The 14199-nt window shown below is 43.8% G+C and overlaps 1 protein-coding gene across 2 annotated transcripts; it reads left to right on the forward strand.

Annotated features, from left to right (window-relative positions):
* Window positions 1–6614: 6614 nt before the first annotated feature.
* LOC129855706 (mucin-2-like) lies at window positions 6615–13064 on the forward strand. 2 transcript variants are annotated; one of them, XR_008759550.1, is made up of 3 exons: window positions 6615–6758; window positions 7076–10305; window positions 10911–13064. XR_008759550.1 is itself a non-coding variant. In XM_055923650.1 (3 exons), exon 3 carries the CDS (start codon window positions 11481–11483, stop codon window positions 12681–12683), a length of 1203 nt encoding a protein of 400 aa, XP_055779625.1. In that variant the 5' UTR covers window positions 6616–6758; window positions 7076–10305; window positions 10911–11480; the 3' UTR covers window positions 12684–13064. The 2 variants fall into 2 exon arrangements, 1 of the variants encoding a protein (XP_055779625.1); XM_055923650.1 differs by having other exon boundaries at window positions 6616–6758.
* Window positions 13065–14199: the final 1135 nt, after the last annotated feature.

Raw genomic sequence — 14199 nt, forward strand, 5'->3', positions numbered from 1 at the left:
TTCTGTACAGGCTTCCTTCTTTTCACTCTGTCAATTAGGATAGTATTGATGGAGTAACTACAATGTTGTTGTTCCATCCTCACTTTTCTCCTATCACAGCCATTAAACTTTTTAACTGTTTTAAAGTCACCATTGGCCCAATGATGAAATCCCTGAGCGGTTTCCTTCCTCTACGACAACTGAGTTAGGAACGACTCGTGTAAAAAACCTCCCGGGTCTTTGTGGTTGAATCTGTTTGAAATTCACTGAGGGACCTTACAGATAATTGTATGTGTGGGGTACAGAAATGAGGTAAACATTTTAAAATCATGTTAAACACTATTATTGCACACATAAGTCCATGCAACTTATTATGTGACTTGCTAAGCACATGTTTTCTCCTGTACTTATTTAGGCTTGCCATAACAAAGGGGTTGAATACTCAAGGTATTTCTGCTGGTTAAAACATATTTTCACTTTGACGTTATGGCGTATTGGGTGTAAGCCAGTGACAAAAACTCTTAAATGAATCTCTTTTAAATTCAAACTGTAACACAATAACATTTTGAAAAAGTCAAGGGCTGTGAATAGGGCTGGTACCATGACCGCGCTCAAATTCCATGTGACCTTTGAGTCACGGTAACTAGGCTTCTCCAAAACTATGCTCTGATGGTCATTAGTAGCCTACCAAACTTGCTCATGGCCAGTAGCTAATGGCCAGTACTCAGTGCACTATTGTCCTTCTAATCACTCTGACATCAATGCAAATGCAATCGAAAATCAAATCAAACGAGAGCCCTGACATTCAGAGTTTGAGTGGAATAGGATCACCTGTTGCGCAGCGAGCATGAGCTCCTCATAGCTGGTTGATGCATGGAACGAAAAATGTGTTCTTGTTGCCCGAACATTTCTATAGGCTATGTTATGCAAATGTGTGTGAGAACCGTTTTGATGGCCTCTATTAAAAAGAGGATCCCATCAGCTTTCTATAGGCTAGGCCTACTATGTTTATTTCTCAACTTTCCATATATTAATAAGCACATTGCTTCACTTTACAACTGGAGTAGCCTACCTGGCTGGCAATAAAATCATCTGCGGGAAAAGCATCCTTCATTTGCTCTTCAAGTGCATATGGATGATGTATTTTTTTTACCCTGCTCCAACAGGTGCATCATAATTCTAAATCAAAACTAATTTCACACATATTATTGAGTATATGTTAAGACAAGCTTACAGAGCCTAGTGAAACGTGTTATTATACTGTAAGCCCAGTCATTTCGCAATCGTGTGTGAAAACAGAGTTTTGAATGGCCACTGTTTAAGAGTGGATCCTAGCTTTCTTATGCTGCTATATTTATTGCTAAAATATTTTTTTAAATCATATAAAATTAAGCACAAAAGTAACTGCACGTAACCTCCATTTGCTATTCGAGTGCAGGCTATGAATGCCATTATTCTGTGCCATTCTAAATCAAAAATTATTCCACACATATATTAGTAGGCTATATGTAAAGACCAGATTGAGAATACTGCTTGAGAATATTATCAAGTGCTTGTCAAATTGTGAATGAGAGATTACGAAAAAATACATATTTTAATTTAACTAGGCAAGTCAGTTAAGAACAAATTCTTATTTACAATGACGGCCTACTACGGCCAACTCCCAATCACGGCCAGATGTGATACAGCCTGGATTCAAACCGGTACTATAGTGACGCCTCTTGCACTGAGATGTAGTGCCTTAGACCGCTGTGCCACTCGGGAGTCTATAAAAGTGTGTGCAGTGTGTGCAGCCTGCGCAAGAAACAGAGCAGAGCGCTTCCCTTTCATGCAACTTTTTTGTATCACAACTAAAGTTGCATAAATAACTAAATTAAGCATATAGGAGGACCTGTTAATTTGTTAAAACTCAACACAGAATACTGCGCACTCCCTCAGAAATCGTTTGGGTAAAAATAATCTTTCTATTTTATTCAAATATGTTCAATTGAATTATTCTTAGTATAAAATCATTTAAAATAATGCCATGGGAATTATTTTGATGGTGTAGGCTATATTAAATTGATTCATTGGATTTTTAAAAATGTAGATGTTCCAAAGGTCCTCATCAGTGGCTTGTAGACTATGCTTGGAACATTTAATAAAAATAATTGAGCTTGTCTGGGAGGTCAGGGTCCTCATTTGAAGGGGGGATAACATTCTTTTGTAGTTTGTCATCTCCTGTAAGCTTTTCCAGACTAATCTGGAGTCTTTGGCAGTGAATTGTGCATCACATTTTTTTTTGTGATTTGTTTTGGCCTTCCTTATTGCAGAGCGTATTTCATATTTGGCTGATTTGTATTTTCCTTTCCCTTTCCTTCTCTGAGGATCCTCCACTAATCCCTAGGTGGGAATACTTTCCGAAGGGACTACACACTGTTGCCTGAAGGAGGGAACAAGGTAAAACATACTATGGGGAGTCAACGACAAATCCTATTCATCTGAAGCAAACTGAAATCACGCCCAACGGGCCAATGGATGCCGAGCCCGCCCTACAGAAGCCCCGTTTTTCTGGCTATAATACCGGGTCTCGCATCCATTTCCTCAATTCAGTACCACCCTTCAGCGAGCACAAACCCCCTGCCGACACAGGGCCTTCATGGAACAGTATTTATATTCATAACTGTATGTTCCCTTTCAGTCGGTCACTCGGTATAACATACTATGGGGACATACAGTCACGCCCCAAGCCAGCTCAGAGTGCACCAATCTAGGAGGCCCATGGCAGCCCAAGAACACTGTCAAGTTCGTCATATGAATCGGACCAAGGTGCATCGGGGTATGCGTACATTCTTCTTTATTAAAGAAAGAACACTGAACAAACTAACAAAACAACAAAACGAACGAAACGTGAAGCTATATGAAATAGTGCAGACAGGCAACTAAACATAGAATAAGAACCCACAAACACCAAAGGGAAATGGCTACCTAAATATGATCCCCAATCAGAGACAACGACAAACAGCTGCCTCTGATTGGGAACCATATCAGGCCACCATAAACATACAAATACCTAGACCTACAAAACCCTAGACAATACAAAAACCCTAGACAATACAAAACCCCTAGACAATACAAAACCCCTAGACAATACAAAAACTAGTGTATCCACCCTAGTCACACCCTGACCTAAATAAAATATAAAGAAAACAGAGATATCTCAGGTCAGGGCGTGACACACACAGGTTCCACTTGCTCCAAAAAGGGGTTACAGAAGCTACCTTTTCCCCTAATACTTACCCGAGAAGCCTGAACTGTCAGAGCCCCATTTAGGGAACTAGAACCGGCTGCAACTTGGCTATGCGGTTCCAAGAACAATACTTACCTTGCGAGCTTGAAATGTCAGAACTCGTACAAGGAACCCCAAATCCAAGACAACAGAACACCTGTCATGACTTGATAAAACACACACGCACACTGCATAGCACCGACCAGAGTCGATCAACCACGGCAGCCCGAGGCTCAAACCTACAGGGAAACTGTGGTAACCCGGGAACCAGGGTTGTCTGGGCCAGCTGGGAGCCACCCAAATCAACAACAGACCCTCCTGACGGACCCTCCCCACAGTGGCCTGAATCAAGTCCACCAAAGGAACGCATAGAGCAGGGTACGAGACCACTGATACACCAAAGCATCCGTTCCCAAACCCATGATTTAGAACCGGGTTCAGAACGAGACCCAGAAACTGAATGCGCTGAGCCAGAGTCAAACAACTTTTCTTGTGATTTACTATGAACCCCAGAAACTGAATACAGGAAACCAGTGTGGCAGTGTGGCGCTCCACCTGTTCCCTCGACTCCACAACGGCCAGCCAATAGTCCAGATAGGCTAATACTCTGATACCCTAGCACCGCACCGGGTTAAAGCCACCTCCACCATCATTGCAAAGGTTACAGGGCAATAGGGAGATGGGGAGGATGCATAGCACATGAAAATATGCATCCTTCAGATCAATAGACGTGAACCAATCACTGGGATGCACCTACTGCAATAGTCAGCGAAGTGTGAGCCTTGAGGTGCTTGTTTAAAAAGTCCAGGATGGGATGCAACGTTCCATTGCTCTTGGGAACTAAGAAGTACCAACCACTCCGTACTTCTGACACAGGGACTACCTGAACAGCCTGCTTTTGAAGGAGAGAAGAAATCTCCTCTCTCACGACAGGCACTAGGACCTCAGGGACCATTGAAGTAATGACGCCACGAAAAGGAGGAGGGCGCACAGCGAACAGCAGACCATACCCCCTCATCACCGATGGTGAAACTGCGCATGCCCGCCACTGTATGGAGCATGCTGCCAGTCTCCCATACATTATCTCCTGAACGGAAAGAGCACCAGTCTGAGGATTGGAATATATATTATTTGTTATGCTCATTTTCATATCCATCACTCTTGACAACCGTGAGTCTGAACGTGGGGAAGGAACTGTGCATTCTGATACCCGGCCTACACCGGGTTTGGGTACCTCAGCAAGCAGTAACCGACCCACATAGGAGCATTGTTGGCACAGTAAATGCTTGGGGAGGAGGGCCCCAAGCCAAACAACCTTGTTGGCAGAACTGGCTCATCCAATTACATAATCCTGTCCCTCTCAGGAATCCTGAGAACCTGAATCGCATAGCTATCGTGTGCTTGAAAATGTTGTAAGTTGCGTGACACAATTTTCCTTCAGAGGAGCTGAAGAGTAAAGAATTAAAGAAATGGATGCGAGCCCCGGTATTATAGTCAGGAAGGCGGGGCTTCAGAGGTCGGGCTCAGCATCCATTGGCCTGTTGGGCGTGATTTCAGTTTGCTTCAGCTGGATAGGATTGGTCGTTGACTCCCTATAGGATGTTATACCGAGTGACCAACTGAAAGAGAACTTTCACATGTGAAAATCGAACCCTTACATTTGGAATTGTATTTTAACGTGAAAAACGTTCAAATGTCACGCGTAGTTTCATGGTATCACATGTTGAAATTTTGTATCCCCATGTCACATTTATTTCACATGAGATCATGTTTTCACATGCTCAAATGTTTTCACGTGTAGTTTCATGTTATCACGTTTCTTTTACATATTGTCCCGTTATCACATTAACTTCCCATAAGATCACGTTAAACTCGTGATCACCTGAAATTCATGTGTTTTCTCTGTGCGAGCGTTAACATAAGTGAATATTTCATTGGGGGGCCTGTAGTAAGTCTCTCTCTCACTCACTCACTCACTCACTCACTCACTCACTCACTCACTCACTCACTCACTCAGATAGGATTAAGTCGCTTCTAGACTAAGGTAACCATGATCTAAAGTCAGTCTTGACTTTTCTTCCACTTTTCTCTGGTTAATATTAGGAGTTGGGGAACGTAGACTGATCTTAGTTCTGTGCCTAAGGGCAGCTGCTACCCAGAGAGACCACCCTGGGTGTATCTGGACAGTCTCAGGACATCTTGAGGGGTCAAATATCCCCAAGCCTAAATTCAACCACCTCCTCTCCTCCTGTGATGAACCCGTTCCACTCCTTCGTGCCCCATTGTTCTGTCCTCCACTTCATGTCTTTCTCCTCTTGTCTCTCAGCTAACGTTTCATCCTCCTCTTCTTCTTCTCTACTCTCTGTCGTGGTTTCTTCTCCCTCGTTCTCCATTTGCTCCACGTGCTTCTACACCTGCATTGCTTGCTGTTTGGGGTTTTAGGCTGCGTTTCTGTACAGCAGTTTGTGACATCAGATGATGTAAGAAGGGTTTTCTAAATACATTTGATTGATTTGGCATGCTCTCACTGACAACCCTCTGTCAATCCCTCTTTATTCCAGATGACACTGGTCTGTATGGCTCTCTTTCTTCACTGTCTGCGTGGCTTGATGAGTTAATACGGTTGTCCTTTCTTCACCCGGTGCACAGAGCCAGTGCATTTGTGTGGTAATCCATACCTCGCACACCCTCAGTGTCAGTGACTCGAACAGATTAGGTCAATCTCAGGTTGGTAATCTCAGTTAATCCCTAATTAAATACGGACACAGCAGATACAGGAGGTACAAAAAATAGAGGGAGAGTAGGAGAGTTGAAATGATAGAAAATAAGAAAAATATGAACGGCAGTAGAGAAAAAGTAAAAGGACGTGATCGACAGAGCTTTAGAGGGAACCAGTTTGTTTTTAACTGTTTGTTCAAACAATGTAATTTACACATCCTGTACACGTATGTTCATAAATTCATCATCTATGGAAAATTATTTTACAGAATTGAACAAAATTCCCCTTATCTGCACTGGATCATTTTTTTGTTAAGCAGGCATTATGAATAATTACACTATGAGTAAATTGTTTGACATCACTGTTGACCTCAATGGCAAAAACGATAATTACAGACTTGAATGCTATCTGTCACTTTTCTCACCAAACGTCCGCTTATCACTTTGAATCTGTAACGTGTGAAATGGATTGAGTCAACAGGAAGCGGGTTGTAGATCATGTTTTTATTCCAAACTGCCGTCTGAGGGGACTGAGCAATGGAGGATGGAGGCAGGGCCATGTCATACCACATCATCATACCACATCCTGCCTCACCCTCCAACCTGCACCTTATGGCTCTGTTGGCATGGTAATCAAACGGAACGTTTCCTCATGTCAACTTCGAATGGGTGGCTTCTGGTTCGCGGTATCCCATGAGGCCATACGGCAGGGTGCGATGACGAGTGGTGCCGCAGAAGAGGAAATCACGAGTAAAGAGGAAGAGGCAGTGAGATGAGAAAGCTGGACAATTAGGTATGTGTACTTTTCTGTTTATTTGCATATATATTGTATTATCCATGTTGAGCAGAGTTGATCTCCAATTGTGTGAAATCACTAGATGTACAACTTTGTCATTGAGAACTGACAACTTACTGAGTATGAGACTGAGTGACAATGGGAAGATATTGGCAGAGTGTTCAAAAGTGTGCTACAGTATTAGAAGCAAAACAAAGTAATCTGATTAACTGGATGCCTCTGTCTCTCTCTCGTTTTCACTCTTTATTTCTCATTCTCTTTCTCTCCATCCCACTATTCCTATCTTTCTCTGTTCCTCTCTTTCTCGCACACAGACATGATGAGATTGACTCTGATTTATCTCGCCATGTGCCTTCCTCACCTCCTCGCCACTCTTGTCTTCCATTCTACCACTGCGGCTTCACCAAGCGCCACAGAAACAACAGCAGCTCTAGACCTTAGTATCAGCACTACAACATCAGACCCCCTGATACTTCCACTCTCCACAACTGAAAACCACTCTGGTAGGACTAGTGGCATGTTCAACACACAAGTGAAGAAAAGCGCTAGCTTAGCAGCTGTCAACAACTCAGGCAGAACGACTCAAGGAAGAGGCATTCTCAGAACAGGAACTGCCACTTACGCCACCACAGCCGTACAGAAGAGCAACAGGCACATAACTGCAGGAGACTTGAGGATGGAAACAGAGAGCCACAATCACCATGAGACTCTTCCCCTCAGCAGACACAAAGCCTCACCCACAACTGACCACCCCAGCACCACCTCTCTCCCCGGGGAGGAAGGGACTGAGTATCATGACAGCAGCACCACTGAAACAGCCAGAGAACTGAGCACACCAAATTTCATAGAAACAGGGGGTGCTGACACCATTAATGACTCCAGGCTAGCAAAGCCACACTTAGACAGGTCACAAGCAGCAGACCAGCACACTGCTACACAAGGACTAGAGATTGCATCAGGAGATTACCACACAACACAGAGAGACTTCTTCACAAACACCCCAACTAGTAGAGTGACAGGTTTGAACAGAGGTAAACAAAGCAAGGCCAACAGCGTCACAACAACAACAACGGTTTCACCTACGTACACAGTCACACGTCCTGGTTTTTATGAGCACATGACTGTGACTTACAGGGCTCCAGGCTACAAAACACAACCTGACGACACAAGCCAGTCTATGGACAACCAGGACCACACCACAGCCACAGTTTCAATCCCCCATGCTGACAATAGGACAACTTCATATATCAATGCAAACACGTTTACAGATAATGACACAGGCAAGGACACAAACACACTTTCATACAGTAATACCACAACCTCTAATAATCGTAACACAACAGTGCTTTTGAAGAAGAAGACTCATTCATTCAGACACAACCGCACAATCTCAGGCTATGACAACAGGCTGAACAACACAACTGAAAACACTGTGCACGATCGTCCAGAGTGCGGAGAGGCAGATGAAAGGTCCCCATCGTTGCTTCCTGGCTCTACTAGACTGGTCTGTTTCATTGTTTTGTGGGCTCTGGGATTGACTGCTTCTCTCTTCCTTGGTCTCACTGTCTTCCTGTGGGTGCGTTTGTCAGTCCAGAGAGAGAGGGAAAGGAGAGCGAGGAGAGGAGGAGAGAAGGTGTCAGGGGTGGATCTGGAGAACCTGTGGGTTGACCAGATGTCATCGGTGGAAGAAAGGGTTGAATTCTGGTACACCAACGGCTCCACTATGGGACGCGAGCATAAACGGAGGGAGAGAGGGAGAGAGAGGGAGAGGAAGAGGAGGGAGCAGGGGAGGCAGAAGGGGATAAAGTGTGACAACCTGTGGACTCAACCCAAAGTGACACTGGAGAACATCACTGATTTCTGGTATGCAAATGGAAGAGTGATACCAGAAGAAACTACAGACCAAACGCTGTTGGAGACCTGCGTATGATTCTGTTTTTTGTACTACAGTACTACAATTTACCTGGAATTACTTTGGACAGAAATGTTCACCATTATTTTACCAATTCCATGGCAGATTTGAACACTGTAATCCTGACCGAGTTTAAACATTTCCAAAATGAATTGATAATCTGTATGTTTATTGGCTTTAACAAAAGTGTAAGTATATGATCTACATAAATCTACTGAAAGCTAGATTAAGCCTGGGTCTGATCAGAGAGAAAGAAGAGGACAGAGAGAGGAATAGAGAGAGATTAGAACAACATGTCTAACTGGAAATAACACTTGATAAGAGAGTTTCCATTTTAAGACAATTCAGACCTTGTTAAGAGACACATCATCATCGTGTGTCAGACAGCAACGAGGAGATAGGTGCCATTTCTACAAACACACTGACACAAATACAGTTGACTCCTAATACTGTACATGCACTGTTATTAGGAGCTAGTCAAATAAAAAGGACTGCACTGGGCGTAAACAATTTAGCTTAATTTATCTGACTGACCATGTTTACACGCGCACAGCATTCCAAATAATAGCTCATAACCTAGTTAAGGTCTTATTCGAGATAAGCTGTTAAAATACATCTTTGATATCCCGCTTACGAGTATCCCTGTATAAACAGAATATTCCTAAATTTACCCATGATACTATGCAAAACCGAGCCTGTACAAACAATGTAAAACAACAGTAAACTGAATAATATATTTGTATGACACAGTATCCCGTCTACGATCAGCATATCCCAGGCATTTTAACTGGGTTTCTCATAACCGGGACACAAGCTTATTTGGGTTATTGTAAACGGGATATGATGCTAATATGCTTCAACTAAAAAACTGAATACTACTAGAATATCCCAAATAGTAATGGAAAATTGGTGTGCCTGTGAACATGGTAACTTACCAGGAATCGACTATAGGTCTACCTCACAATTTATAGTGGATCGGGACATTTGATCAATAATGTATAACTATAAATACAGTACAAAATATACCCTTGTAGAATTTAACACCTAACCAGCTGAAGTATGACATATAATGTCCCAAGACATGAGATTCATTTTTTTAATTACATAATAAAATTGAATTTATCATCACTCTCTCTACTTTCAATTCTCATGTTTTGACAACCTACTCCCTTTGACTGCCTGCTCCCCACACACACACCGTCAAACAAACACACATCCAAGTAGGCCTGTGTGTAGGTGTGCAAACACACTCTGGCTCAAACATTTCAACACACACACCTTCTCTTTGTAGGACCAACTTCTCATTTTTCCTCGAGAAAATAAGCACAAGTTACTATTAAGTTATTTGGCATCTCTCCAATCCCACCTCTTTTGCAGTTAACAAAACTGTTTTATGAAGAATTTGATACCCTGAGGGGAAGAGATAGAGAGAACCAACTAGAGAGAGAAAGGGAGGGGGAGAGAAAGAAGGGAGTGAACAGGAGGGAGGGAGGGAACGAGCAAGCGAGTGAAAGGTGTTTTGGACATGCACTAGTGCATGAGATGTCATTCACACAGTACAGGAGTTAAGGCATGTGCCTTTAAGGTGGATTCATAATTTCAATCCAATCGTTTTCTCCAAGCAACATGTGGGTAAGTACGATTTTTGTTTTTTATCAAATGGCACACATTTATATATGTCTGATCTAAACAGACACTGATCTGATTAACTGTGTGAAGAGGCAAGAAAAAGGAGGGAGAGAGAGGTTTAGAAAATACAATCAGGTGAACTTTCTTAGGCTTGTGTTAAATTTACTGACACGCTCTTGTAGTAAGATGGTCCTCCTAATGTATCTCTTCATAATTATTTTTAAATACATTTTTAGGGGCCATTTTCTTTAAATATGTTATTTTTATTAATTGGTCTTTAAGTCTTCATCTTTTATCACTGTCTTTTTAAGACAGGCCAACTTGCTTTTAGAAACTCCTTTAGATTTTTCGCCCCCCATTCTATTATAAGTAACAGTCAAATGCATGGTGACATCGTGGACAAGAATAAACAACAAAAAGTTGGTAACTTCCTTAATTTTTTAGGTGTGTACTAAGCAAACATTTTACATCTACAGCGGTTCAGACAGTGGACGCTGTGAGGAGGTAAACATATTATACAGTACATGTGGCAATGTACACATAAAATAACCTCTACATTCCTTCTTCCATATCTTCCTTTACCCTTCAATCTGTCCTTTTCTCTATAGGTCTCGTGCTTTTTCTTGGTTCACCGTTGCTGCAATCTCTCACGCTACACTTGAAATAGGCAGCTGATATACAGAAAAGTAGCGTGAAGTGCAGGGGAGGGGAGGAAAGCTGAAGGGCGAGAGAGGAAGAGAAGGGCTGTGTCTTTCCGGTCTCTTTGCGCCCAAGTGCACCCTAGTGAACAACAAGCCCAGCAACCAGGAGAGACAGCAAGAGAACAAAAGTTGGACTATGTAAGTGCACTTCATATGCCTAACACTCAGTCAAACCTTAGATTATTAACAAAGGCAAGGCCTGAAAGAAAGGGAAATTCCGAGAGCAGTGAAGATCAAAGCCTGACACACAATCGTAGTCAAACCAAGAACCCCGGTACCTGATGACGAATATCGCTTTTTTTTTCTAGAGTGTACATTCTTCTGCTCTAGACTTGTACAACAAACCTCCAATACCTTTCAAGCCACAACGCTGTCGCTGACGCACCCCAGAAAGAGGAAGACAAACGTAATCTGAGAGATCAGCAAAACCCTTTAGGGACGGTTGACCTCTGTGACCCCTCTCACTTCTTGCCCAGTATGGAGCGGATACGGCTAATACTTGGGGCTCTGCTCCTCTCCCTCTCTCTGCCCAGTCTCCCTGCCCAAGATAATGTCACCGTCACTGTACCTGAGAATGTCACCATGGCAGCACCTATTAATGAGGAAGTCACGATGGCAGCCTCTACACCGGAGGCCACCATAGAGACAAAGCCTGTTCCTGTCACTTGGGCACAGCCTGCCCCTGAAATCATCACCCCGGTAACTGCTATTCCGAAAGTAACTTCTGTTTCAGTACCTACCACTGATGCCATCACTATGGTAATAACAAACCCTGAGATCACCATCGTTCAGGAGTCCACCTCTGATGCACCAACTACTACTTCAGAGGCTGAGACGATGACACCTTCCCCTGTGACCACTGAAGGGCCTATAGATATGACCACTCCAACTGGCCCTAAACCCACCCTCTCCCAAGACGTCCTTACGACCGCCTCTTATCTCCCAACGACTTCCCAGGACCACCTGACTTCTGTTATCCCAGTCTGGCCCCTCCTCACCACCCCTCGTCTGACGGAGGACTCCACTTACACACCTGAACCTATCCACACTGCCTCAGAGATTACTGCCTGCCACACAGAGGGACTTACCACTGCACCCACCTCCCCATTGGTCAATGCCGCTCCCGGCCATGCCACGACCCCCGCTACCACCCACACCTCCACAGATCCAGACTCTACAAGTGCTGGGATCAGGGGGAAGACAGGTCAGCCCAGCTTGTTATGGGTCATCATCGTCACTCTTCTGATCGTGGTTATATTCGCGGGCGTGGTCTACTGTGTATGTCTGGTCATCAGACGAAAGAGGCAGAGCCACACCGCGCACTTTGTGTCCAGCCTCCGGAACGGGAAGAGTTCCAAGCGGAAGAAAGGGGCGGAGGAAGACGCCTGGGCAGGGCCAGTGAAGCTAGGGGGTGGGGACAGGAAGGAGGATGAGGGTGGGGAGGAGGGAGGGAGCCCAGAGGACAACAAGAGAGAGGGGGCTGGAACGGATGTGGTGCTGAGCACATTCATAGCCAACGAGACTGAGGGAGAGAGGGGTGGGCCTGATGGGGGAGTAGGGGTGGCTGGGAGCAAGGAGGCAGAGAAATGGGAGGAGAAGGAGCCTCTGCTGTACATTGATGAGGGAGTGGAGGAGGGGCAAGAGAGGATGGCTCCTCCTTCACTTTCAAAATCGAACTGAGAAAAGACAGGAGGGGAAAGCGGAGAGGGGGAAAGTGAAAAAGAAATGGAGAGGGGAGAAGGGAATGGAAAGAAAGAAAATTAGAGTGAAAGAGGTAAGAAGAATGGAGGAGCGGCATTCTGTCTAACCACTGCAGTTTAAAATAGAAGAGTTTTCCATAAAAAGTTTTTCTAGGTGATAATGTAAAAGTAAAAAATATTTTTGTACTACTGAAAAGGCCTTTGACATTGTATGTATCTGTGATTGTGTGCTCTGTCAACATAACTCAGGGAAGATAGAAGTGATTGTGTGTATGGTCATAAGTTTTACCCTTGGTATTTTGTATGCTGTTTTGTCTTAACATTTTTTTGTTGAATAAAGTTTTAGATATGCAGAGTGCAATATGAATACTTTTTGCTTAACAATTTGCGATCTTCAAATGCACTTAATTTCTGTAACTGCTTAAATCAATAGCACTCAATTCATAGGTGCAAATCTGAACTTCCACTGAGACATTTTCACTTAGTCTCCCATTGACATCAATGCATGACTAAGTGAGTATTCAACTTCAGTGGAAGTTAGGATTTGTCCCATAGAAAAGGCTTTGTTTACTTGATTTGATTTGGGGCTCCCGAGTTGCGCAGTGGTCTAAGGCACTGCATCTCAGTGCTTGAGGCGTCAATACAGACACCCTGATTTGAATCCAGGCTGTATCACAACCGGCTGTGATTGGGAGTCCCATAGGGTGGTGCACAATTGGCCCAGTGTAACCGATGTGAAATGGCTAGCTAGTTAGCGGTGGTGTGCGCTAATAGTGTTTCAATCGGTGACGTCACTCGCTCTGAGACCTGAAGTAGTTGTTCCCCTTGCTCTGCAAGGGCCGCGGCTTTTGTGAAGCGATGGGTAACGATGCTTCATGGGTGTCAGTTGTCTATGTGTGCAGAGGGTTCCTGGTTCGAGCGAGGGGACGGACGAAAGCTATACTGTTACACCAGCATCGCCTGAGTTTGGCCGGTGTAGGCTGTCATTGTAAAGAAGAATTTGTTCTTAACTGACTTGCCTCGTTAAATAAAGATAAAATCAAATATGTGTTGCTGATTATGGCCACTAGGTTTGTGCTCTTTCCCTGATCCTTTATGATCAGAGCACAGTTCAATTATGTGACCTGCAGTAAAGAGCGGGTGTTGTGATGACACACAGGTCTTCCGTTCCACTGGTCTGTTTTTGCTGAAGTTGCCTCTGTTGCAAACGTCTGGCAGAGATAACAGCAGAGATCAAGAACAGTTGTTCAGGCAAACAACTCAGTCACAGAACCCCTCTGATGTGATCACAAATTAAACTTAAAGACACAACAACCGCTTTTAGTAATTGATCCTTGGAAAATATAACATTTTATCCTGGCCACTACACCCCTCAACCTTCCTCAACTATTTTTTCAGGAAGGGGAGTAAGTGTGGGTTGGGGGAGGGGGGTGCGTAAAACAGAATCAGAGGAAATGGAAGAGAAACAAATCTGCAATTCTTTCAAAGAAACGCCT

Source organism: Salvelinus fontinalis, chromosome 5 (assembly GCF_029448725.1).
Source record: "Salvelinus fontinalis isolate EN_2023a chromosome 5, ASM2944872v1, whole genome shotgun sequence".
NCBI classification, from domain to species: Eukaryota; Metazoa; Chordata; class Actinopteri; order Salmoniformes; family Salmonidae; genus Salvelinus; species Salvelinus fontinalis.

Bases quoted from the DNA above. Each gene is read 5' to 3' on its own strand.
- LOC129855706 (XM_055923650.1), top strand. From the start codon at position 11,481: ATGGAGCGGATACGGCTAATACTTGGGGCTCTGCTCCTCTCCCTCTCT.